Consider the following 24,206-nt stretch of genomic DNA (forward strand, 5'->3'; position numbering starts at 1 on the left):
AACATTTTTTTAATAAAAAAAAAATAACAAAAAGACTATCGAATAAAAAAAAACTTTTCCAAAATAATAGATATAATATGCACCAAAAAGTATGAAAATAATGGATATTTATACAATCTATTAATAAATCTAATTCTAGTAACGATTATTGTTATTTTTGAGTTCGGTGTCCTCCCGCCGCGGCCCCACTCTCGCCTCTCGCCTATAACTATGTATGTAGTTGCAAACCTACCTTGACTGACACCGACTTCAAATAAAAAAAATTATCAAAATCGGTTCACCCAGTCCAAAGTTTTACAATAAAAAAAACGGACCGAAGAATTGAGAACCTCCTGCTTTTTTGAAATCGGTTAAAAAAGGAGTGAAGATTTAGAAGAAGGTTCAGAAAATCGTTTCAAAGTACCACCTTGGATCGTATATACCTTTCAAAAAAGAGAGTGTAGCCATCAAGGAAGCTTCTAACGCAGTACTTAGAAGGAAAGTATATGGACATAAAATCAGAATTCTCTCTAATAGTATTTGAACGGCACTACAAGTGCTTTCGTCACCTTCAGACATAAGATGTTAAGTCTTATTTGCCCAGTAATTTCACTAGCTACGGCGCTCTTCTGACCGAAACACAATAATGCTTTCACATATTTTCTGCTTCACGGCAGAAATAGGCGCTGTTGTGGTTCCAATAATCTAGCAGGAATCCTGTGCAAAGGAGCCATTGGTGATGATTTCGATAGGAACAATTTATTAATGAATGCTGAGTAAATCTGTAAATATAAGTATTTTCGAGTTACCTCCATAGTTCTTAACAAGATAGATTCGTAACGTACCTTAAAGGTATACTAGGTATATTAATGATATATATTTTTGTATTTATGCTAATCCAACAAATTATCAAACATCATTGTGTTTACGACGTGTGGCCATTTACCGTAACATACAGTCTTTGGTATAATTATCTACTAACGGCTCGTTATCACCCATGACAGAGCTAATTGGTCAAATTGATTATCCCGATTTGGCTACTAATAGGAAAGCCTCTGGGTAAATTACAATCGTAATTAATCAACTCACCATTTGCGTAGCAGATATACAGGTTGTCCCAAAGTTATGGGACATGAAGGGAAAGTACCTTAGATATCGACGATAGGCTATTTTACTGAAAGAAGACTTTATGTTATTTTTAAAAATTAGTAATTCTGCATTCAAAGATATTCTAAAAATTATTTGCCTCGTCTGGGAATCGAAACGACTTACGACGAAAAAAAAGACCCCTACTTTTATGATGCCAATCGAAAGAATGGCCAAAATCTATGTAACATAGTATTTTAAAAGAAAATCTTTGAATGCAGAATTACTAACTTTTAAAAATAACATAAACTCTTCTTTCAGTAAAATAGCCTATCGTCGATATCTAAGGTACTTTCCCTTCATGTCCCATAACTTTGGGACAACCCGTATAGAAAATTATTATGTTTGCACACCAGTACATATGAAAAACACAAAAAAATTGTTTGAAACAGCTACAAGAAACGCATTGGAAAGATAATGGTTGAAATTTAAAATTAACATCAATTATTCCTGCCTTATTGATGATAGATGAAAAAATCATATTGAAAATTATTTTTTTTTTTAACAAAAACAACCGACTTCAAAAACATTATTCCAAAACAAAAGATATAATATGCACAAAAAAGTATAAAAATAATTGAGTATTTTTATACAATCTAATTAATTAATCTTATTCTACGAGGGCTGCACTAAATGTATCGGGAATCAAGGAAGTGACACAACATTACTATTTAAAAATATATTTATTGCTTTTCGAAGTATTCTCGGCGAAATTTGACACATTTTTCCATAAGATGGAGCCAATCATTGTAGCAACCATTCCATTCGGAAGTTGGGGTCTTCAGAATGGCCGTTTTGTAGGCGTCGACAGCTTCTTCAGGTGATGAAAATCTCTGACCACGCAATTTATTCCTTATTTTAGGGAAAGTATAGAAATCATTAGGGCTTAGGTCGGGGCTGTACGGCGGATGGTCTAATAATTCTATGTTTTCTTGCTCTAAAAACTCTTTTGTTCTGTGCGCGGTGTGAGACCTCGCATTGTCGTGATGGAGGATGATGCGGCGGTTGCAGTTCTCTTTACGGAGATCAGGAACGACCTGTGGCAAACAAATGCTAGCATACCATTCTGCATTAACCATTCTTTGTCCCTCAAGAGGAATAGTTTTTATTTTTATCTTTTTTACACCTAATTGTTCATGCAAGATTATTTGTATTTGACTCATGCCAATGTCTAAAGTTGCCTGAATATCGCGGTATGTCACATGTCGATCTTCCCCAATCAGCTTACTCACAGCATCAACGTTTCCTTTGGTGACTGCAGTTTTTGGACGACCTTCACGGGGATCATCACTGAGCTTGACACGTCCACGTTGAAATTCAGCAAACCAGCGATAAATTGTGGTTTTGGATGGGGCTTCATCACCAAATGCAGAAATCATCCGGTCAACACACTGTTTTTATGTTAAACCACTTCGAAAGTCATAATAAATCATCGCTCTAGTATTTTCTCGAGTCAATTCCATTATCTCAACGACGAAACAAGTTCGAAAAGACTTTGTGACAAGACCGAGAATCTTTTTTTAAATAAATAAATGGTATTCGATGGAACCAAGGAGTTTTCCAATTAAAAAGATTATAATTAAAAAGATTATAGATAATATGACAGGAACAGTGGAAATATTCCATTCCCGATACTTTTAGTGCAGCCCTCGTAGATACGATTATTGTTATTTTTGGAATCGGTGTCCTTTATGGTTTTCTCATAGATGCAAGTGTCAGATCTGGACCAAATTACAATAGAACCACACGGGAAGCACCAGCTTTCAAATAAAAAAAAATATCAAATTCGGTTCACCCAGTCGATAGTTTTGAGGTAACAAACATAATAAAAAAAAATACCGACGAATTGAGAACCTCCTCCTCTTTTGAAGTCGGTTTAAAATGATCCCAAACTCGTTCTCTGCACCCTCGAAAAGCTAAGCCCTCGGGTACGACATCCATAAGGTTGAAATCATAAATTTGCGCGGCGGCCATCTTGGATTAAAACAAGATGGCGCGAAACCCAAAATCGTTACGATTTGCTATAAAATTTCTCTCATATGTCGCTAAAGAAGTTCACTTCTAAATATACCGTGTCACTATCACACTTAATATGAACCTAACGACACCTCTCAAGCTAAAATCATTCGACCCGTTCAGAGCGTGCCGAGTAATTATACAAACCCTCGAGAAACAAAACCCTCCCGGTGCAGCCGCGTAAAAAGTAGTCAAGAAGCTAAGGTCTGTAGGTGATGTAAATAAAGATGCATATCAGATAAAAAACATTCATATTTTCGATCTTAGATACTTTATACGTCTAGATATCCGATAAAAACAGGCCAGGAATATTAGTTTACTGTGCTAAGCTACGTCTTACGCTCGCGATTTGTATGACACTTTGTGTTAGTGAGCGTGAATCGAAAAAGTGGTTAGATACTTCTAAACTTATTTTTTTTCGACGTTTTCACAGCTGTCTATCAAGACGTATAAATGATGTCAGTTTTAGATTATAAAAACAATCTTGAAAGCCTTTATGCTAATTTAACACATATTATATTCGTGTGTAAACTTATTAGCGAATGGAAATTGAAGGCGAGACTAAGAAACAAAAATATCCTAATATAAAACTGAAACGCTTAATAAAAACAGATGGCGATTGGAAACAAACGTCCCTCCGCCGTATTTAGCGTCTTAAATAAACAGAATATTCTTGATTTCAGCTTTCGTCTAGACTTGGCAAACGTTTCAGACAAACATTCTTATTGAATTGTTTATCGGAATACCATTGCTGGGGTTTTGCTGTTTTTTTTTATATTATTTATTTCTTTCTACTGTTTTCCCACTTTAGGATCAGGTAACTATCGAATTCTAATTTGAAATTAACATCAAATAATAATTATCATAATCATCATCAGCCGGAAGATGTCCACTGCTGGAGAAAGGTCTCCGCCAAAGATCTCCTCGACGATCAGTCCAGCGCCGCCCTCATCCAACGTATTCCAGCGATCTTGACCAGACCGTCGGTCCATCTTTTACCTACCAACACTGCGTCTTCCAGTACGTGGTCGCGCCATTCGAGAACTTTACTGCCCCAACAGTCATCTCTCCGTCGAACTATGTCCTACCCACTGCCACTTGAGTTTCATAATCATTTGGGCTATGTCAGTGATTTTGGTTCGCATAGCCTTCTCTATCTTTATCTGAGCGACTATGAGCTTTCTCATCAGGCCCATAGTTAGCGACCTCGTGTGCGTACCGTACCGTAAGTCATCACATTAAATAACAAAACAATTTAATTTGTACCAGAATAAATGAATGATACGGGATTCAAACCCGTTCCTCTGCAAATAACAACTCCAACACTCATTACGTGACTTAAATTTGGAATAAAGGAATTCACTTATAAAAAAATCTCTTGTAAACCAACCCTTTTGTAGATAGCTATTTATTTTAACTGTTTTAACTGTTCTATATTTATTCGAGAACTGTGTTATAAGCGTGATAAAAGTGTTGGAGCTTTCATTTACACTTTTGTTACTCTCCGTTACGAAATCCCAGCTTATAACATTTAACGAATTTGTGAAGTGTTATTTTATCTTTTGTAAACTTTGTAGGGTTATCTTTACTTTCAGAATGTTTATTAGAAATCAACTGAGTTACAGGGTTTGTGATAAAGATAACATACTACAAAGAATACTAAATTAATTATTAAATATAATTCAATTATTTGAGTATAATCGATGCATGTTGAAGACGATTTTGTTGCTATTGAGTATTGCTGTCATCTCTGGTCTGGTGCACCACAGTATCAGCTCGATCCATTTGACCACGTGCAACGCAGAGCAGCTTGAATTGTCGGAGACCCAGTGCTCTGTGCACCCCTGGATCACTTGGCGTTGCGTAGAGACGTCGCTTCATTGTGTGTCTTCTACCGTATTTATCACGGGGAGCCACAAATTAGGATATCATCCCCACGGATGTGTCCACGGCGGTCCTCCACAGTGCGGTTTTCAAGGAGCTTTCTTCCACGTACTAAAAACACATAGTGTCATACAAATCGCGAGTGTAAGAGGTAGCTTGTTACGCACACTAAACTCATATTCCTGGCCTGTTTTATTCGGTTGTTGAAACAGCAAGAGACTCTACTGGATGAGTAGATTATATAAGGAATATTGCTCACATCTGTGGTACACCACAGTGTTTTAGTATAATTTGATCCTGCCCAACGCAGAGCTGCTTGAACAAGTTAATCTAGTGGCTATGCGCAGTGACGTCACTTCATTACGCGTCTTCTACCGCATACGTACTCCACAGGGAGATTTGTTTGACCTATATAAGCTACAAGCACAGCATTAATCACTATCTGAATGTATGGTATTAATATACAGTACGTTTCTCAATAAACTTTCGACCGTACCATACAAAATTGGAACATTTTTTTAATAAAAAAAAAATAACAAAAAGACTATCGAATAAAAAAAAACTTTTCCAAAATAATAGATATAATATGCACCAAAAAGTATGAAAATAATGGATATTTATACAATCTATTAATAAATCTAATTCTAGTAACGATTATTGTTATTTTTGAGTTCGGTGTCCTCCCGCCGCGGCCCCACTCTCGCCTCTCGCCTATAACTATGTATGTAGTTGCAAACCTACCTTGACTGACACCGACTTCAAATAAAAAAAATTATCAAAATCGGTTCACCCAGTCCAAAGTTTTACAATAAAAAAAACGGACCGAAGAATTGAGAACCTCCTGCTTTTTTGAAATCGGTTAAAAAAGGAGTGAAGATTTAGAAGAAGGTTCAGAAAATCGTTTCAAAGTACCACCTTGGATCGTATATACCTTTCAAAAAAGAGAGTGTAGCCATCAAGGAAGCTTCTAACGCAGTACTTAGAAGGAAAGTATATGGACATAAAATCAGAATTCTCTCTAATAGTATTTGAACGGCACTACAAGTGCTTTCGTCACCTTCAGACATAAGATGTTAAGTCTTATTTGCCCAGTAATTTCACTAGCTACGGCGCTCTTCTGACCGAAACACAATAATGCTTTCACATATTTTCTGCTTCACGGCAGAAATAGGCGCTGTTGTGGTTCCAATAATCTAGCAGGAATCCTGTGCAAAGGAGCCATTGGTGATGATTTCGATAGGAACAATTTATTAATGAATGCTGAGTAAATCTGTAAATATAAGTATTTTCGAGTTACCTCCATAGTTCTTAACAAGATAGATTCGTAACGTACCTTAAAGGTATACTAGGTATATTAATGATATATATTTTTGTATTTATGCTAATCCAACAAATTATCAAACATCATTGTGTTTGCGACGTGTGGCCATTTACAGTCTTTGGTATAATTATCTAATAACGGCTCGTTATCACCCATGACAGAGCTAATTGGTCAAATTGATTATCCCGATTTGGCTACTAATAGGAAAGCCTCTGGGTAAATTACAATCGTAATTAATCAACTCACCATTTGCGTAGCAGATATACAGGTTGTCCCAAAGTTATGGGACATGAAGGGAAAGTACCTTAGATATCGACGATAGGCTATTTTACTGAAAAAAGACTTTATGTTATTTTTAAAAGTTAGTAATTCTGCATTCAAAGATATTCTAAAATTATTTGCCTCGTCTGGGAATCGAAACGACTTACGACGAAAAAAACACCCCTACTTTTATGATGCCAATCGAAAGAATGGCCAAAATCTAATAACTCTTCTTAAGTAACATAGTATTTTAAAAGAAAATTTTTGAATGCATAATTACTAATTTTTAAAAATAACATAAAGTCTTCTTTCAGTAAAATAGCCTATCTTCGATATTTAAGGTACATTCCCTTCATGTCCCATAACTTTGGCACAACCTGTATAAAAAATTATTATGTTTGCACACCAGTACATATGAAAAACACAAAAAATTTGTTTCAAACAGCTACAAGAAACGCCTTGGAAAGATAATGGTTAAAATTTAAAATTAACATCAATTATTCCTGCCTTATTGATGATAGATGAAAAAATCATATTGAAAATTAAAATTTTTTTAACAAAAACAACCGACTTCAAAAACATTATTCCAAAACAAAAGATATTATATGCACTAAAAAGTATAAAAATAATTGCGTATTTTTATACAATCTAATTAATTAATCTTATTCTACGAGGGCTGCAATAAATGTATCGGGAATCAAGGAAGTGACACAACATAACTATTTAAAAATATATTTATTGCTTTTCGAAGTATTCTCAGCGAAATTTGACACATTTTTCCATATGATGGAACCAATCATTGAAGCAACCATTCCATTCGGAAGTTGGGGTCTCCAAAATGGCCGTTTTGTAGGCGTCCACAGCTTCTTCAGGTGATGAAAATCTCTGACCACGCAATTTATTCCTTATTTTAGGGAAAGTATAGTAATCATTAGGGCTTAGGTCGGGGCTGTACGGCGGATGGTCTGATAATTCTATGTTTTCTTGCTCTAAAAACTCTTTTGTTCTGTGCGCAGTGTGAGACCTCGCATTGTCGTGATGGAGGATGATGCGGCGGTTGCAGTTCTCTTTACGGAGATCAGGATCTACCTGTGGCAAACAAATGCTAGCATACCATTCTGCATTAACCATTCTTTGTCCCTCAAGAAGAATAGTCGCAACATCGCCGGTTTTGGAGACAAACTTGGCCACCATTTTTTTTGCAACACTCCGTGAACGAACAATTTTTCTTGGCTTTAACTCATTTTCGAACACCCATACTCGTGACTGGTTTTTTGTTTCGGGTTCGTACGCGTATATCCAGGATTCGTCACCTGATACGATGTTGTATCCATCGGGAAACAAAACTTTTTTACACCTAATTGTTCATGCAAGATTATTTGTATTTGACTCATGCCAATGTCTAAAGTTGCCTGAATATCGCGGTATGTCACATGTCGATCTTCCCCAATCAGCTTACGTGACTGCAGTTTTTGGACGACCTTCACGGGGATCATGACTGAGCTTGACACGTCCACGTTAAAATTCAGCAAACCAGCGATAAATTGTGGTTTTGGATGGGGCTTCATCACCAAATGCAGAAATCATCCGGCCAACACACTGTTTTTATGTTAAACCACTTCGAAAGTCATAATAAATCATCGCTCTAGAATTTTCTCGAGTCAATTCCATTATCTCAACGACGAAACAAGTTCGAAAAGACCTTGTGACAAGACCGAGAATCTTTTTTTAATTAAATAAATGGTATTCGATCTTAAAAACCAAGGAGTTTTCCAATTAAAAAGATTTTAATATGACAGGAACAGTGGAAATATTCCATTCCCGATACTTTTAGTGCAGCCCTCGTAGATACGATTATTGTTATTTTTGGAATCGGTGTCCTTTATGGTTTTCTCATAGATGCAAGTGTCAGATCTGGACCAAATTACAATAGAACCACACGGGAAGCACGAGCTTTCAAATAAAAAAAAATATCAAATTCGGTTCACCCAGTCGATAGTTTTGAGGTAACAAACATAATAAAAAAAAATACCAACGAATTGAGAACCTCCTCCTCTTTTGAAGTCGGTTTAAAATGATCCCAAACTCGTTCTCTGCACCCTCGAAAAGCTAAGCCCTCGGGCCCCTACATCCATAAGGTTGAAATCATAAATTTGCGCGGCGGCCATCTTGGATTAAACAAGATGGCGCGAAACCCAAAATCGTTACGATTTGCTATAAAATTTCTCTCATATGTCGCTAAAGAAGTTCACTTCTAAATATACCGTGTCACTATCACACTTAATATGAACCTTACGACACCTCTCAAGCTAAAATCATTCGACCCGTTCAGAGCGTGCCGAGTAATTATACAAACCCTCGAGAAACAAAACCCTCCCGGTGCAGCCGCGTAAAAAGTAGTCAACAAGCTAAGGTCTGTAGTTGATGTAAATAAAGATGCATATCAGATAAAAAACATTCATATTTTCGGTCTTAGATAATTTATACGTCTAGACATCCGATAAAAACAGGCCAGGAATATTAGTTTACTGTGCTAAGCTACGTCTTACACTCGCGATTTGTATGACACTGTGTTAGTGAGCGTGAATCGAAAAAGTGGTTAGATACTTCTAAACTTATTTTTTTTCGACGTTTTCACAGCTGTCTATCAAGACGTATAAATGATGTCAGTTTTAGATTATAAAAACAATCTTGAAAGCCTTTATGCTAATTTAACACATATTATATTCGTGTGTAAACTTATTAGCGAATGGAAATTGAAGGCGAGACTAAGAAACAAAAATATCCTAATATAAAACTGAAACGCTTAATAAAAACAGATGGCGATTGGAAACAAACGTCCCTCCGCCGTATTTAGCGTCTTAAATAAACAGAATATTCTTGATTTCAGCTTTCGTCTAGACTTGGCAAACGTTTCAGACAAACATTCTTATTGAATTGTTTATCGGAATACCATTGCTGGGGTTTTGCTGTTTTTTTTTATATTATTTATTTCTTTCTACTGTTTTCCCACTTTAGGATCAGGTAACTATCGAATTCTAATTTGAAATTAACATCAAATAATAATTATCATAATCATCATCAGCCGGAAGATGTCCACTGCTGGAGAAAGGTCTCCGCCAAAGATCTCCTCGACGATCAGTCCAGCGCCGCCCTCATCCAACGTATTCCAGCGATCTTGACCAGACCGTCGGTCCATCTTTTACCTACCAACACTGCGTCTTCCAGTACGTGGTCGCGCCATTCGAGGACTTTACTGCCCCAACAGTCATCTCTCCGTCGAACTATGTCCTACCCACTGCCACTTGAGTTTCATAATCATTTGGGCTATGTCAGTGATTTTGGTTCGCATAGCCTTCTCTATCTTTATCTGAGCGACTATGAGCTTTCTCATCAGGCCCATAGTTAGCGACCTCGTGTGCGTACCGTACCGTAAGTCATCACATTAAATAACAAAACAATTTAATTTGTACCAGAATAAATGAATGATACGGGATTCAAACCCGTTCCTCTGCAAATAACAACTCCAACACTCATTACGTGACTTAAATTTGGAATAAAGGAATTCACTTATAAAAAAATCTCTTGTAAACCAACCCTTTTGTAGATAGCTATTTATTTTAACTGTTTTAACTGTTCTATATTTATTCGAGAACTGTGTTATAAGCGTGATAAAAGTGTTGGAGCTTTCATTTACACTTTTGTTACTCTCCGTTACGAAATCCCAGCTTATAACATTTAACGAATTTGTGAAGTGTTATTTTATCTTTTGTAAACTTTGTAGGGTTATCTTTACTTTCAGAATGTTTATTAGAAATCAACTGAGTTACAGGGTTTGTGATAAAGATAACATACTACAAAGAATACTAAATTAATTATTAAATATAATTCAATTATTTGAGTATAATCGATGCATGTTGAAGACGATTTTGTTGCTATTATTTAAATTATTATGTTAAATCACTTAAATTTACTGAATCCGTACACTTATTAATTTTTTCCTAATATAATTTTATTGAAGTTATCTCGAATGATTAATTGTTTATTTTTTATAACATTTCCACGACCTCACCTATTTCTGCCGTGAAGCAGTAATGTGTAAACATTATTTTGTTTCCTATAATCCTATCCTATCCTATAAAATATATCCAATTTAATTTAAGTACTTATAATCAACTAAAATCAATTATGATTTCTTTTGAAAATTCAACTATGTTCAATATTTCATTGTACCTTTACTAATGATGCAAACCTTTGCGAACATACAACGACAATACAACAAAGCCATTCTGTGCCCGAATTGTGATCAAAGAGAATGTAAATTCGTGATATGGATTTGCAAAAATATTTAGTTTTCCAGAGTGCTGACAGAGACAGTACATCAACATTGGTTTTTTTTGTAGAAATTTCTCAATTAAATGCAGTTTTCTATACCCTAAATATTTTGTAAGGCTACCTTTAAATATTTACTTTTGTATGTTTGAATGTTTTATTTTATTTTGCTTGGGCGTATTTTCTTTTGTATTAATGCAAATGTTGACTTTGGTGTAGGTAACAGTATTTTTTATAGCCGCTGTTTTTTTTTTTTGTGTCTTTCATAACTGTTATTAAATATGATAATATACATAAAGGCATAAAACCTTTAGATATCGTTTTGGTGGCATATCTAATACTACTACCGCTTCAGAAACAAATGACGTTCTGAGAGAGAACAAGCTGCGCAAGAAAGCATTCTTTTTTTGCGCTCTTTTCAATGAAATATACAATATCGTACTGTCATTGCTATTGCTATAAAATAATCATAATCTAGTCCCTGGCTGCCCGATTACTTAGATATTCAGCTGTGGAGTAGTAGGATTAACGACAGAGCCATTTTTAATAAAACATTTTTTTATTTCTTTATAGATAATGCCTGAACAATGGCTGGGACTTTAGTATAAAAGTGTATATATTTACCATTAAGCATAACATTTTATTTTAATTTGCGATACCCGCGTGTATAAATAAACACTTTGATTCCAATGTTCTATTCTATTTATCTAGGTATTGGTTGTAAGCCGCTCCACGGTTAGACCTTATATTGAACTAATCTCAAGCTCCTAAATGTTATTAATATTGACTTGACGCACTATTTGAATAATGCTTAGAACTCCAAGGATATTTAGAAGCTCGATTGAGTATTTTGAACCCACAAATTCTAGATGAATCTACACATTAACTGTACACAAATCAATAGTTAATTAATAAGTTACAATTGCAATTCAGATGGTAAATATTAAAATCATCATGACCTGCATATTATCTAATAGATCACCTACAATGACGTTCTATACATATAGACGTCGAATGACGTCGTATAAAAACAAAGTCGAAATATGGAACATGCCACAAATTACACACTAATAAGCTTCGACTGCTATTTATTGAATTAGGCGTTACTTTGCGGACATCCATAATTATACAAATGATCTAAGTTTTTTTTAGTGTTAATTCCGCCAATATTTGTCTTTAAAACAATTCGACACGTGTTTCGCCTCTACACGAGTCATCTCCAGGACGTGTCGTCTCGGCAAAATCTGGCACGAGACTAAGGGACTACGCGCACTTATTCAGCTCCATTCGCGTTTCGCTGAACGATTTTGGTCACACTTATACAGCTCTGCTTCTATCAGCCGCGTACGGAACTTTAAATCAAGTCTGCACTCTTTAATCTTTGCGTGCATAATGATTACGTCTAATCAATGCAGGAACAATACAGGTCGCAACTTGTCAACAAGGAGTCGCGAACCATCCCTGTAAAGAGCTGTTCCGCCGCATTCGACGGCGAACAGCGCTGTACGCGGCGGAACAGCGCCGAACGCTCTCTATAGAATTTGAATTATAAAAACACATTTATCCTCATTTTATGCTGGTTTGCCGCGAAAGCAGAATGGACGCCGAAAGCTGAATCGACGCGTACACGTCTCCATACAAAATTGTTGTTTTCTATGGACAAAAGCTGAAAAGAGCTGAATAAGTGCGCGTAGTCTCTGAATCGGAATCAGACTGAGTTTCCAACAGAGATGTCGACGGTAGCTGAGCGCTGCGAAGATACATAAACGACGTTGTGCAGATTGTATGCGTGTGTGACATCCCTCGAACACACCCTTGATAAAGCCTCGGTACTCTCTACATTTTACATGAGAGATAAATAAAGTAGTCTCGTGCCAGATTTTGGCGAGACGACACGTCATGGGGATGCCTCGTGTCCTCTACACGAAACACGTGTCGAATTGTTTTAAAGACAAATATTGGCGGAATTAACACTAAAGAAAATTTAAATCATTTGTATATTCGACTGCTATGTCTATACATTGCCGCATTTACTTCAGTTGTTTAAAATTTTATTAATCAATAAGCAGTAATGTAAAACTAAATGTTTTAGTTCAGGTTTGATTCGGACAGCGACACTTGACACACGACTAAGGAGAAAAGTGTGCTTACATTGACTTTAAGCACAAATTTCTATTAAATTAGGTAACACATTTTTTTTTATAAATTTATTTAATCATAAATATATGCACAGTTGGTACTTAAATTTTACATCTCGCCAAACTGTTGCAACAGTTTGTTGGCGAGCTTACGCTCTTACGCTAATAAGGGGATTCATAATGGTCCGCTAACTTTAAACAGCCGCTAAGGAGTGTTATTTCTCACTCTGACTTAGGTGAATAGAAGGAGACAGAGTGTGAATTAGCAATGCTTTAAGTTAGAAGACTATTATGAATAAGGGGGTTAGTCTATATTATACTATTGTGCATCTATAATAAATTATACCAAATTTTTTTCGTTATATACACTATTACTAATACACATATAACATTACACACATATCATTACTTAGTTATCTTTTTTACTTTGTACATTTTCTGGGATCATGTTGTTAAAGCATATACATCGCCCAACAAAAGAAATACTAACTCGACTTAACCGTGCAGTAGGCATAACAGGTTTATGTTAGTTCCAGCTGATTTTACATTTTACTTTCTCTATGATATTGTTTGTGTAGCAGATTCTGACTATCATTTACTGATTTAGGGAAAAATTTAAACCATAGATAGTTTATACGTCTAGATCGAGCTTCTCGCTACTAGACCACCGATGAAAACAGGCCAGGTTTATTACTTTAGTGTAAATGAGAAGCTACGTCTTACACTCGCGATTTGTATGTCACTTTGAGTTAGGTTTTTTTTATGAAAATAAGGGACGAGACGAACAGGATTTTGAGCTGATGGTTATTGATACGCCCTACCTATTAAAATATAGTGCCGCTCACAATTCTTGAAAAACCCAAAAATTCTGAGCGGCACTACAACAGCTGCGCTCGTCACCTTGAGACATAAGATGTTAAGTCTCATTTGCCCAGTAATTTCACTAGCTACGGCGCCCTTCACATAGTAATGTATACACATTATTGCTTCATGGCAGAAATAAGCGCCGTAGTGGTGCCCATAATCTAGCCGGCTTCCTGTGCAAAGGAGCCTCCCACTAGTGTGCGTGTAATGTTCGAAATAGAGGTTAACTGTCCACCGTCAATTTTTTTGGACGTTTTCGCAGCATTATCTAAGATTGAAAGAATCTATTTGAATTTTGTATTTATTTGTTGCAGCATCAGCCCAGCCTGTACTCTCAGCCAGCTGCGTTTGAGTGTTCACCGTGCGCAGAGGGCTGTGAAGCCTGTGATGATGGTTCACCCTGCGTGGCCGCACTCAACTGGGTTGCACGTACTACGATTTTCGTACTAGCTTGCCTGGTCATTTCCTGCCTGCCATTCATTGTCTACTTCACTATCAAATACGCTCATGTCAGGGTAAGTTCCATCAATAGCCATTTTTGAAGTGAAAACTTTTTTAGCATCGTTGTGATTTGTAAGTCGATGAAACCAAAAAGCGACAAGTAAATAGAGATAAACACATAAATCCATAAGATTTAACGTTGGAGAAAATGAGATAGGAAGCATTATACAGTGTTTTAGTACCAGGCAATCATTGTTGAAGAAGAGATTGTCTCATGTATGACGCGAGTATACCTTAAAATATTCTGACGTCATGCGCACGTAGCAGTGACAGGCCATCTGTCCATCGAACTATCTACCCTACCCACTGACACTCTTAAAGTCTCAAGTAGGAGATATAATATATAAATATTGGGAACAGCCGTAAGTAATTACGAAACTAGGTAGTAATTTATCTCTATCTGTAGATAGTATATTGGGAATTCTATGTATATGTATAGTCTATGTCGGTGAGGTTTGAATCATATTAAGAAATATTCAAACTTTCAGGTTCAAGCAATATTAATTGTTAATGTTTCGGGTTAAACAGGTGGTTCGTGCAGCCAGCCCAGCTCTCTTAAGGGTCATAGTGCTGGGAGCCTTCCTCATCTTCTGCACAACGCTGGTAATGTACGGCCGCCCTACTGTGTTCACATGTACAGCCAGGGTCTGGCTGAGGGAAGTTGGGTTCTGCTTGACATACGGAGCCTTGATGTTGAAGACATGGAGGTGAGTAACTAATAAAATACTAAAAGTACTCGACCACAGCTTATCTAGGGATTAAACCATCTAATTTTGTTTAACCTGTAATCAAATGTATTTTAAATTTGACAACCCAAATAGCCGAATAGTTAGTGACCCTGCCTATAAATCTAGGGTCCCTGGAGTCCCGGTAGATGCAAACATTTATATGATAAAATTGAGTCATAGATGTTTGTTTGTATTTATGTATGTTCAAATAAGTATATCGTTGTCTTGCAACCTATAGCACAGGCTGTGCCTAGTTTGGATCAAGATAATATTTTTTATATGAAAAAGGAGGACAAACGAGCATACGGACACAGTATACATATTTTGGGTCACCTGTTGCTAAGTGATCACCATCGCCCACATTCTCTAGCAGCACCAGAGAAATCACAGGACTGTTGCCGGCTTTTAAGGAAGGTGTACGCGCTTTTTTGTGTAATATTTTGTGTGTGTAAAAAACATCATCTACTCAAGACCTAGGTTGGTATTGCAAGCCATTTTCGACCACGCCACTAACCTTGAAGATGGTAACAAGGAGTCGCCTACATGTCTTATACCTTGAACCATAGTTAGTAACGTAGTTTAAAGTCTTAAGCGGAGCCCGATTTAACAACTTCTTAGAAATACCCCGTAATTACAGCAAAGTAGATTCATAAGCAAATGTAATTACACAAATTAAATTTGAAAAACAAAATTTTATGAACGATGCGGGACTCGAACCCACGACCTCTGGCGTTCCGTGCCAGTGCTCTATCCAACTGAGCTAACCGTTCGGGTGAGGTATCGCCATAAAATCTTGTATGCTTTGTTTAACTCTCAGGTTGTGGCTTCATCTACAGGATCTACTTTACAGTTGATAACCTGCTCAACACCAATATTTGCATATTAGGAAATTGACTTGAGATGTCGCTGTTGTAAATCTAAACAATTTGTTATGTTTTTAAAGTGATAAACCTCACTTCTAGGATTAAACACAAATAAAATTTGAAAAACTCTCAGGTTGTCGCTATAGAGTTGAACAAAGCATACACGATTTTATGACGATACGTCACTCGAACGGTTTGCTCAGTTGGTTAGAGCACTGGCACGGAACGCCAGAGGTCGTGGGTTCGAGTCCCGCATTGTTCATAAAATTTTGTTTTTCAAATTTTATTTGTTTATTAATCCTAGAAGTGAGGGTTATCACTTTAAAAACATTACAAATTGTTCAAATGTAATTAGTAGAAATTTTTATTAAGCCAAACTCATTAACAATATTCTGTTTTAAATTCAAATTAAAGTTTAAATTAAGTCTTAATTATCATAAAATAATTTCCTTGAAATCAAAGTCATTTAAATGTCATATCGTAAATCGTTTATAATTCATTACCGTCAAACAGTTCGGATCTGTAAATGGGGTATAATTCAATCGACCATATTATATATGGAAATTGGTGTAATACAGTAATGTTTAATTTCCGATTTCGAATACATTCGGAATTCGTTCTCATTTTTATCGTACATTTACGTGAATACAATTAAACAAATGATTTGAATTTTCTTTAGTGTTAATTCCGCGAGACTTCTGAGAATTCTGAGAGACTGACTTTTCAGTCTCTTTGCCAGATTTTGGTGATACTACACGTCCTGAGGATGCCTCGTGTAGAGGCGAAACACGTGTCGAATTGTTTAAAGACAAATATTGGCGGAATTAACAATAAAGAAAACTCAAATCATTTGTATAATTATGGATTTCCGAAAAGTAACGCCTACTTCAATAAATTTTCGTGAATAAAATTTCTGATATTTTCCATTTTTGACGTAGAAGTTCAAGATTTTATGCAATATCTCTACTAACAGAATAAAAATTTAAATTTAAATTTGAACATGATCACTAACTTTTAGATTTAGTCGCAAACTACGACAACTACTACGCCCAAGTGGGCGTACTCGAGCCAGTCTCGAACAACGTGTGATGTTGACGTACCACATGTTCTGTTAATCTTTGCTAATAATTGAAACTAAAAGGCCGGGTTGCGTTGAAAAACTTTGTAAAAATAATAGTGTTAGAAATAAGAAAGACACTGGGATCACATATCATCAGTAAGTATTTTGTATTTTATTAATTTCAATGTAAAATGACACGAAGCGTATGTTACAAAATTTGAAAGATGCCATTGAGTGTCAAGATTCCACGCACACAAGCATCTAATAGTTGCCGTAATAAAAAAGCTACTGTTCGTAGGTAGTACAGTAACTAGTTGGAGCGCAGTGGGGACCAATCACCAATCACTAGGTTTATTGAATGTATGTATATATGTAGCTGAATCTTTGAAAGTGCTTTTCACCAGATTCAAAACATCAAATTTTCTTTCGTTTTTAAAATTTGCACAAGTATAAAAGTACTGACGGCAAAAAATATTTTTATTTATTTGATAATTATGTGTATAACAAAATCATTGAAATGATTACAATCCATGTACAGAAAGATCTTACAGTAAGTACTTAATCGTCTTATTAAATATAAAAAAGTACGGTTTAATAAAATACAAATATGGACGTTTCTATCTGAAGCGATATAAAATCCATTGGCTTATTGTAATAAAAAATCTCTAAATGAACTTTAGATCGCTATAGAATAAATTCTTCACATTAAGATATTACTTTCTACTTTTGAAGCGTATTTTTCTAGTTCTTTCTATCATTTATACGACGACCTGTATAGCCGAGTGGTTAGCGATCTACCTACTAAGCTAGAGGTCCCGGGTTCGAATCCCGGTAGGTGCAAGCATTTATATGATGAATATGGATATTTGTATCCGAGTAATGGATGTTTAAATGTATTTATGTATGTTCATATGAATTTTTGTATGTTTAAGTAAGTATATTGTATTAAATATATATCATTGTCTTGTAACCCATAACACAGGCTTTAAATGCTTAACTTGGGGCAAGATAATTTGTGTAAAAAGTGTGTCAATATTACTATTATTTATTTTCTGGAATGTATGAGTCTCTGTGTCTTTAAACAACAAAAATATAATATTAATACCTTTCCTTACTTGACTTGTAGAATCAAAATTAAATATAAAATCTACTTTTACAACAAACATCCCAATATATTATTATACAATTCTACCGCCATCTTCATATTAGCGAAACTATAATGTATCGAAACTACAGTAATTGCATATTTGTACATTCGTCACCTTTACATAAATAAAAAGTATGAAGGCACTGACTGTTTTCCTGTCGCTACATAAAACTTCAAAATTCACAAAATATCTCGCATTCATTTTCTACAATATTACATGACAACAATAGCGTCTTTATCCGGGACTTATCTTTCATAACAGAGTCCAGTCTAGGCAAACTGTAATACGAGCCAAGTAAATATAGTAATTTGAGATAGGTAAGAATCATTAAAGAGCCTAACAGCTATCAGCAATCTTGGGCGCAATAGAAATTAAGTGATATGAATCATTTAAGTTCTATCGCATGATCGATAGCTCCTTTATCGATATCTAAATATTTATACTTATAATAAAACTGTAGATATCGAATTATTCTGTGAAAAGAGTAAAAATGCTCAAAATCGAATCAGGGAGATGTAAGACGAGAAATAGAACAAGTCCCGATTTGTTTCAAATTTTTGTTTCTCTGCTCTGTCTGTTTATATAGACTTATTGCCTGAAAGTCTTGGGCGGATTTAATTGAAATTCTGCATGATGATTCTTACAATCCCGGTCAACATCCCAAGATACTTTTCATACTGGAAAGTTAAGGAGTACCTGTGGAATAGTTAAAAACGAAAGTAATTGATATAGTTTTCTGCACTATAGCTTATGTAGATAATATAGTAATAAACATCTAATGATTATTTGTTAAAAATCGCAAATCTAAAGTTCTCTACCGATCGTTTCGAAACTTTCACACAAATTCAAATTTCAAATTCAAATATTTTTATTCAAAATAGGATTTAAAATCACTAATTGAACGTCAAAAACTACATTTATTCAAAAGAGACTGCCTCATACCTGAGAAGAATGGGCGCAAGAAACTCAGCGGGTTTTTTTTTAATATAAAATATGGATTACAATGTGATATCGTACAATAAACATTTATAATTAAAGAGCCTGAGGGTGTTCGCTTTATTCCCAGTCCGTGGTGTCATTAAGAAAATCGTTTATGCTATAATAACCTTTCCCACACAAACGTTTTTTAACAATTATTTTAAATTTCGTAACACATTTGTTTTGTACATTTTCTGTGATCATATTGTAGAAGCATATACATCGCCTAACAAAAGACTTACAAACTCGACCCAACCGAGTAGTAGGCATAACAAGTCTATGTTTGTTCCTCGTGTTAACATTATGAATGTCACAGTTTCTAGAAAATTCCTTAATGTGCTTATGAACATACAAAACATTATCAAAATTGTATTGAGAAGCAACAGTCAAAATGTTTATTTCTTTAAATTTTTCTCTTAATGATTCCTTAGGACCTAGGTTATAAATTGTATATATATAGGACCATATTTTATTTTTATCTGTATGCATATATTGATGTATCGATTATCGTTTCACTCTAACACCATTCAACCACGAACCCCATACTTTCTTAAGTTCCCGGCGACGCTTACTATTTCATGTTACTATGTTTTATGGGTACCTATCGCTAGATTGCTTTCGAGACGCCCTTAAACTGTACTGTAAAGGTCATTTTACGAAAAACTTTGTAAAACTAATAAGAAAGACACTGGAATCACATAACATCAGTAAGCAATGTAAAATAACGCGCAGCGTATGTTACAAAATTTGAAAGATGCAATTGAGTGTCAACATGCCATGCACACAAGCATCTAATAGTTGCCGTAATAAAAAAGCTATTGTTCTTAGTTAGTGCGGCATCTAGTTGGAGACCAGCGAAGACCAATCCTTAATCTAAAACATCAACTAAGTCTTTTGCAACAGTAAGTATAAATAAAGCAAACAGAAATTGCTATTCATTTCAATTCCCCCTTTCTCATAACTCTTGTATTCTTAGATAAAGCATTCTTGAATTTAACCTTTCCGCATCAGCGCGCTCCGGATCTCGCTGTACACTATAGATCGGCAAGCTTCCGGCATTTTCGCGGCATTTTCCCCGTGTGTATTATTTTACGTGTAGTTATAAAATGCTTATAACTAGGGTGATTTGAGTGACTGTCACTGAAAGCTATTGAAACAAGCTATAAGACCATGTATAAATTATTCATATTGTCTTTCTTTTTTATTTCACAAAGACTTTTCATTCGAAAAAAAGTGTAAAAATAGGTATATTTTAAAATAAATATTGTTATTATTGTTAATTACTTGTTTTATTTATTTCCTTTTATGTTTTTGTAATGAATAGTATATGTTAATTATAAAATTAAGCTTAAATCTCCACAAAGAACGATCTTCGTGTAAAGTCTTGCTAACGACCGCTCGCTGCGCCGGCCGGGAACAAGTGGACACATAAGTGCTTTGTCCGTAAAGCTATGACGTCGAATATTGGTGGCCTTGAATCGTAACGGATCGAAATATGTTTGGGAATTCACTCGTTCATAACTGCGTAGGCAAATAAACCATCTTGTACACCTAATAAGGGTGAAAACTGGATGAGGTAAAAGAGTGCCCCGCGGCACAGCCGCTCTCATTGTTTTTTGAATTACCAGTGCCCGCGGGCACGGCCGATGCGGAAAGGTTAAGCAACGCAACGAAACATATTTACAGAATAAATTTTGCACAAAGTCACTCGAGTTTGTTGAAATATTTTCATTTTCTCTTATTTGTCGGTTCAGACTAAAATCATAAAGACAGTACAAATGCTCGACTGAAAACATCGCAGCCATGATAGAAACAGCTCGTTTCCAATTCCGAGTTGTTTAAGAAATGTGTGTTAAAATCTTGGTTTTTATTTTCAGCAATTTATTTTGTTTTAAAGTTATACTGTTATTTGTTTGTTTTGACCCTTCTCTGTGGTACTAAATATTCTTTAGATTAGTCGCAAAGTGCGGTAACTAATACTACGCCCAACTCCCAAGGGCGTACTCGAGCCGGTCTTGAACAATGTGTGACGTTAACGTGCCACAATATGTTCTGTTAAATTTTGCTAAAAATTGAAACTGAAATGCCGGGTTGCGTAGTAAAACTTTGTAAAATAATACTACAAGAAATAAGAAAGACACACATATCATCAGTATTTTGTATTTTATTAATTTCAATGTAAAATAACACAAAGCGAATAACAAAATTTGAAAGATGCCGTTGTGTGTCAAGATGCCACGCACACAAGCATCTAATAGTTGCCGTAATAAAAACCTCTTAGGTAGTGCGGTATCTAGTTGGAGCACAGCGGAGACCAATCCTTAATCTAAGTACCTAGTACACTCACTATTTTTTTGTACGTATATTGTATTATTCTAGTATACCTATTTCATTAATTTTTCCACAATTTTACTCAAATATTCTACAAAGTGTAATTTGATAGTAGAATTGAGTTCGAATTGTTATAAAAATACTCTATACTAATATATAAAACTGTAGTAGCCTTTGTCCATTATTTTATTTTATTTGTGAAATTGTGTCCTTCTATAACTCAAACAGCTTAAGCGATCTAGATGAAAATTGGCATTTAGCATCTATGGAAAAAGAAGAATAAAAGCAGTACAGAATTAACGCAATTGAGATGCGATCACTGCGTAGTATGTGTGGGGTGAGACTGATTGATAGAATTCCGAATGCGGTGATAAGAGCGCGCTGTGGTTTGAAAGAGGATGACGTGACAATGATTGAGAAAGGAATGCTAGATTAGTATGGAGATGTGAAGCAAATGAGTGGAAAAATAATTACTTATCAAATATATAACGCAAGTCGGTTGTGGGAGACCTCGTAGAATATTCGTCGACCAAATTAGGAACGTTTTGAGACAAGGAAAGGTCCGAAGCACCCGTAACCGGCGAGCATGTATGAAAAGAGTAATTATTGTAGAGGAAGTGCGTAAGGTTCGTTAAGATAGAAACAAATGGCATTCTGTTGTCTCTGCCTATCCTGACAGAAAAAAGGCGTGAATGAGTGTGTGAGTGTGCGTAATCTTCAGGACATTCAGGAAATTTGGGGATAAAATGTAATCAAAATCCTTTTTTACCTAAGTGTTAATAAGTCCATATGTTAATAAGTTCATGAGCTGTATATCCATGCTATGTATACCGAGTAAATTGTTCAGTATTAGATATCCTAGAAATACGGTTTGGTTTATGTGTTTTAGAACCCGACATCACATTTGCATTAGTAACGTTCTTATCACAAAAGCTATATTTCAGAGCGAAATGTAAATGTACTTAGAATTCAAATGTTCAATTGAATTTCCTAGTTGCTTCAGTCTCTTTAGAAAACCTTCAATAAGCTATATTATGTGCTACTTTTATTCTGCTACTTGTACTGTCGATGAGTTTAATAAAATTGGAAAGCAAACAATACTTTCCACTGTATATTTCTGTTTATTCATTTTGTGTTTGGACAAGTTAATATCGCTCCATCTATCCCGTCATTAGACAGTTTCGTGTATAACATTCAACTCCGAGAAATATATTTTACCGATGTAATGTTAACAATGAAGTTTTTTTTTTATAAAAACGGTTCACTTAATATGTTGTTAAGAGGCTTTAGTCTTCGTCATTGGAAATATATTCATATCTTGATGTATTTGCTTCGAATAACTGGCACATAATTTAGTATTTTCAAATAATTTTTAAATTTTGTCTACCATTAAGAAAGGTAACCGAGTAGGTTATATTTGATAAATTATTAATTTCTGGAATGAATGCATATTATCTTGATATAATAGATGGTATTACGGAAACAATATTCTTTATCATAAAAATAAATGTTTTATACTTGTTTGTAATAGTACAATATTTTTTTAAGGTGATTATTAATAATATTCTTCTTGAATATAATTTATTGATTATTTTAAATGAATTAACTTATGACTCATAGTTTGATTAAGCTTTGAGTAACTCTGAGTAACTGATCAGTTATACGTCTAGATAGTCTTTGAAAACGTTGAAAACAATAAGGGTTACAGTTAACCTCTATTTTGAGCAATGCACAAACACTTACACAAAGACACAATCAAATCGCGAGGGTAAGACGTGGCTTGTCATGCACACTAAAGTAATAAACCTGAGGGCCTACCATCAACTTTTAATAAGCGATGCGACTCCGATGCAGTTCATTTTAGGTACCCAAACTGAATCACTAAAATTCGTAACATTAAGTGCCTTTTACTGAATGGCGTTTGGATCGCTTATGAAGATTGAACGGAGTAAGTGTCTAAATATATCACACATCAATATTTCTTGTAAATGCCAACAAAATCGCTCCGGCATCTAAAATTCAATCTACCATGCCAAAGCCCATTGCAAAGTGTAGCAATTTATCAAGCCAACAGTCACGCAAATCCTTTGATCTGTTGACCTCACTGCGGTTTTTACATACCCCGACACCCGTGTACCAAAATCCACAGATTTTTGGAGTAACATTCCAATTTTCACGGCGAGCAATCTGTATGTACGCAACGTTTCCAATATCTCTCTTGAAACAAATATTGCGTACAGATCCGCTTTGTTCGAGATCTTAAGTAGTTTTTTTTTGTTTAGAATTGATAACGGAGCTTCGGAGTACTTTCAGCGTAATGTTTCTTTAGGCGACTGAAAATCTTTAATCAAGTCCACATGGCTTTGGAACAAGATTTTTATTTATGAAAAAAAGGGACGAGACGAGCAGGACGTTCAGCTGGTGGAAATTGATACGCCTTGCCCATTACAATGCAGTGCCGCTCAGGATTCTTGAGAAACCAAAAAATTCTTACTGGCACTATAATTGCGCTCGTAACCTTGAGACATAAGATGTCAAGTCTCATTTGTCCAGTAATTTCACTAGCTACCGCGCTCTTCAGACCGAAACACAGTAATGCTTACTTACATTACTGCTTCATGTCAAAAATAGGTACCGTTGTGATACCCTAATCTAG

General features: G+C 35.3%; 1 protein-coding gene across 1 annotated transcript in view; it reads left to right on the forward strand.

Annotated features, from left to right (window-relative positions):
* The window catches only part of LOC126968670 (probable G-protein coupled receptor 158), a 234,977-nt gene that overhangs the window by 170,668 nt on the left and 40,103 nt on the right, over positions 1–24,206 (forward strand). Inside the window, exons 6-7 of the mRNA XM_050813709.1 lie at positions 14,256–14,456; positions 14,971–15,149. Coding sequence (XP_050669666.1) covers positions 14,256–14,456; positions 14,971–15,149 — 380 coding nt within the window. The remainder of the gene's footprint in view (positions 1–14,255; positions 14,457–14,970; positions 15,150–24,206) is intronic.

The sequence above is a fragment of the Leptidea sinapis genome, chromosome 16 (genome assembly GCF_905404315.1).
Source record: "Leptidea sinapis chromosome 16, ilLepSina1.1, whole genome shotgun sequence".
NCBI lineage: Eukaryota > Metazoa > Arthropoda > Insecta > Lepidoptera > Pieridae > Leptidea > Leptidea sinapis.